Source organism: Penaeus monodon, chromosome 24 (assembly GCF_015228065.2).
Source record: "Penaeus monodon isolate SGIC_2016 chromosome 24, NSTDA_Pmon_1, whole genome shotgun sequence".
NCBI classification, from domain to species: Eukaryota; Metazoa; Arthropoda; class Malacostraca; order Decapoda; family Penaeidae; genus Penaeus; species Penaeus monodon.
Genome location: NC_051409.1, coordinates 38,316,345 through 38,316,544, shown reverse-complemented (window position 1 = coordinate 38,316,544; position 200 = coordinate 38,316,345). Strand labels below are relative to the sequence as shown.

The 200-nt window shown below is 32.5% G+C and overlaps 1 protein-coding gene across 3 annotated transcripts in view; it reads left to right on the top strand.

Moving 5' to 3' along the window:
- The first annotated feature begins 8 nt into the window (after positions 1-8).
- LOC119588785 (trichohyalin-like) overlaps positions 9-200 on the top strand; it is an 18,086-nt gene continuing 17,894 nt past the window's right edge. For all 3 annotated transcript variants that reach the window (XM_037937430.1, XM_037937429.1, XM_037937431.1), the window contains exon 1: positions 9-149. In XM_037937430.1, coding sequence (XP_037793358.1) covers positions 60-149 — 90 coding nt within the window. In that variant the 5' untranslated portion in view covers positions 9-59. The remainder of the gene's footprint in view (positions 150-200) is intronic.

Sequence of the window (200 nt, the reverse complement as noted above, 5' to 3'; positions counted from 1 at the left end):
GAGCAAGCATCTTTAATTTTCTATATTTTCTCACTTTGTCTATCCAGGCAGAAAAGAAAATGACTCAAGCTGACTTAATGAGAAGAGAGGAAGAGATAATAAAACAGAGGGAAAAGCAAGACAGAGGATTTCAGGAACAGCATCCTATTGTGAGTTTTTCTGTATAAAAAAAAGAAAAGAGAAAAAGTTGTTTAATTGTT